General features: G+C 41.2%; 1 protein-coding gene across 1 annotated transcript in view; it reads right to left on the bottom strand.

Moving 5' to 3' along the window:
* Window positions 1-551: 551 nt before the first annotated feature.
* The window catches only part of cyp27a3 (cytochrome P450 family 27 subfamily A member 3), a 10,577-nt gene continuing 8,233 nt past the window's right edge, over window positions 552-2,895 (bottom strand). The window contains exons 8-9 of the mRNA XM_020623996.1: window positions 2,720-2,893; window positions 552-2,089 (exon numbers count right to left, since the gene is read on the bottom strand). Coding sequence (XP_020479652.1) covers window positions 1,931-2,089; window positions 2,720-2,893 — 333 coding nt within the window. The 3' untranslated portion in view covers window positions 552-1,930. The remainder of the gene's footprint in view (window positions 2,090-2,719; window positions 2,894-2,895) is intronic.

Genomic DNA, 2,895 nt, shown 5'->3' with positions numbered 1-2,895 from the left:
TGCTGCTGGAGGCTCGCAGTGGTCGGCCAGTCGGGCCACAGAGTTCTGGTCTCATGTGTCCAGGCTTGCAGAGTTCTGTGGATGACCTGCAACTTCTTACTTCTAGACTCTGACAAAACTGAAGTTATTGTGCTTGGGCCTGAAAACCTTAGAAATCTGCTGTCTAATCATATAGTTACTTTAGATGACATAGCTCTTGCCTCCAGTACTACTGTGAGGAACCTTGGAGTCATCTTTGATCAGAATATGTCCTTTAAATCACACATAAACCAAGTCTCTAGATCTGCCTTCTTTCACCTGCGCAATATTGCAAAAATCGGGAGCATCCTGTCTCAAAGTGATGCTGAAAAACTGGTCCATGCATTTGTTACTTCCAGGCTGGACTACTGTAACTCTTTACTATCAAGATGTCCCAATAATTCCCTAAAAAGCCTCCAGTTAATCCAAAATGCTGCAGCCAGAGTACTGACACTGTCGTGTATAGAATTAATTCACAGGGAGAATCACTGCAGTGCCAATCATCATTTATTGAACAATATATTGTAATGTGAATTCCAAAGGGAGAGAAACAGAATCACCTGGACTTGTGGATCTCTGCAGAGTTTGGGGTCTTTGTCTGTCTCCTCAAGTCCCCCCAAATGCACCCACACGCTGGTCAAGTCTAAGTCTATGTGCGTCTATCTGAGTCTGCCTTATCAGGCTTGTAGCTGATGAACAGTAAAATCAAGTGGGTTGCTTAAACATAAATAATAATTATTAGATGATAAGAAAGGTTTCATTTATGTCAAGACACAAGGTGACTAAAAATTCGACAAGTGACTTTATTTTGTGCCCATATTCTATAAATTAAAATAATAAATTATAGATGCCAAAGTGCCTGAGCTAAAATTCTAAACACACAGATTTCATACTCAATTTCTTTATTACTTTTATCATTTCAATGATTTGTATAATTTAATAACAACCAAAGTAGTTTTAGTTAAAAACCATGTACAAAACGATGCCCTTTCTTTAGAATGCTCCCTTCAAAACTCAGCTCACGTTAAAGTATGTCACATTTTTAAGAGCTTGCATTGCAAAGAATTAGAATAAGTGGGGCCTGTCCCTTTGAGGGGCGGGTGATTTAATTCAATACTAGCCTTCATCATGGTTAGCATTGTTTTTATTACTATGAAAAGAGACACACTGTAACTTAATAACATCATGAATGGATTTTACCAAACTATAAAAAAGAGCCTCTAGAGAGTTTGAAGTCTCAAACATCACATGCTGGGATGTCTGATGATATGGTAGTTTGGTTTCTCAGGTTAAACCCAACTCATTCAGTCAACTCATCAGTTAGAAGTTCTCAACTGGGACAAAAATAAAAGAACTGGACATTCTAAGTTGAATTAACTCATATTGAACAAAAGTTACATATTTACATTTAGTTAAACTTCCATTGAATTCCTGTGTGAAGTTGTACAGTGTGGACGTAGGACTGAGTGCAGCGAACAAGAGCGACAAAGTCTGAGACTATTGAGGGTCAACTAGCACATTGTTGGCTCAGGTCTTTTTATAACAAGAAGGAAACTACAGAATAACTTATCCTGTAAGAGTACAAGTTGTCTTGTGCTGGGAAACTAGAAGGAATCGCACTCTAATCTGATTTAGATCCAGGATACGAGCTGCTGCAAGGCAACAGCTGAAGCACTGAATAAACACAAAAACAGCATTTGTAAAACTGAAATGAAAGAAAACCCTTGAACATCTCTAGCCTATATGAATACAATTCAAAAAAACTCTACACATGTTGCATTAGACTGTGAAATCTACTACTTCTTTGAATCTGCTTGCATTTTGTGCCACAGTTTAGGTGCTTTCCAGACAGTCCAGGATGTAAACAAGTGCTTGGCCACAGGCAGGCAACACAGTGTGAATACTAAACTGTTCACAGAGAAGCTCCCGTTGCTGCTTTCGGCTCTCCCCGCCCAGCTCTTCTGTCCAGAAACTGCAGGTTGATTGGCGTAGCTGGACAAAGCAGAGTTCTGGTGATGGGCTTCACTGTGGTACCAGCAGGATCTGGCTTCACCTCATAGTGCTTCATCAACTTTAAAATAAAGGAGAGAGAATATCAAAATTATATTTTGGCAAGAAGAGTGTGTGAAGAGTGCAGACGGGTTCACATTCCAGTGAAAGGCTGCCAACTGCTGACTGAATCAAAACCGTGCTTTTGGCTGAGATGAGTCAGTCCAAAACCTATTGACGCATTTGTGGTCTGTTGCAATGCCAAGACTAACAAAAGAAAAAATGTGTGCCCTCTCTAGAGTAATTGGAGGGTTACTACAGGTCAATACTGCTCTTTGAATGAAGCTAAAAAAAAACAAATTCCTGGGAAAACGCTTCCTGGAAGTGAAAAGAGAGGCAGCTGTTTGGCTCACAAGGTTGTGTAACCTGTTGGTTTGGGTGTCACTGGAGTCCAAACCACACCGTTATCAAAGCACCAAATGAGTGACTGTCTTTTGGAAGAATGGTGTTCATCCATCCAGTAGAGTTCAGAGACCAAAGTGCAGTGAAGCTGTTCTGGCGCTCAACACATTACTGAGACACTTTATGTTGGGTTTTCCTTTCATTTGCCACCTGTCTGTGGAATCCTTAACATCAACGTGTACATAAAGTGTTGGTTATTTACATCTCACAGGTACAGAGCAACATAAGCATTTAGACAAGCTGCTCTTACCCTGGACAGGAGGAGGTACATCTCAAGTTCAGCCACCCGTCGACCCAGACACGCCCGAATCCCAAAACCAAAGGGAACTGACCCGAACGGGTGCTGGTTCGACTTTTCCTTCACTCCACGGAGCCAGCGCTCTGGCAGGAAGGTGTGGGGGTTCGGGAAAATATTCTCATCATAGG

This window comes from Monopterus albus, unplaced genomic scaffold, assembly GCF_001952655.1.
Source record: "Monopterus albus unplaced genomic scaffold, M_albus_1.0 scaffold318.1, whole genome shotgun sequence".
Taxonomy (NCBI): Eukaryota; Metazoa; Chordata; class Actinopteri; order Synbranchiformes; family Synbranchidae; genus Monopterus; species Monopterus albus.
This window is presented reverse-complemented; position numbering and strand designations above follow the sequence as displayed.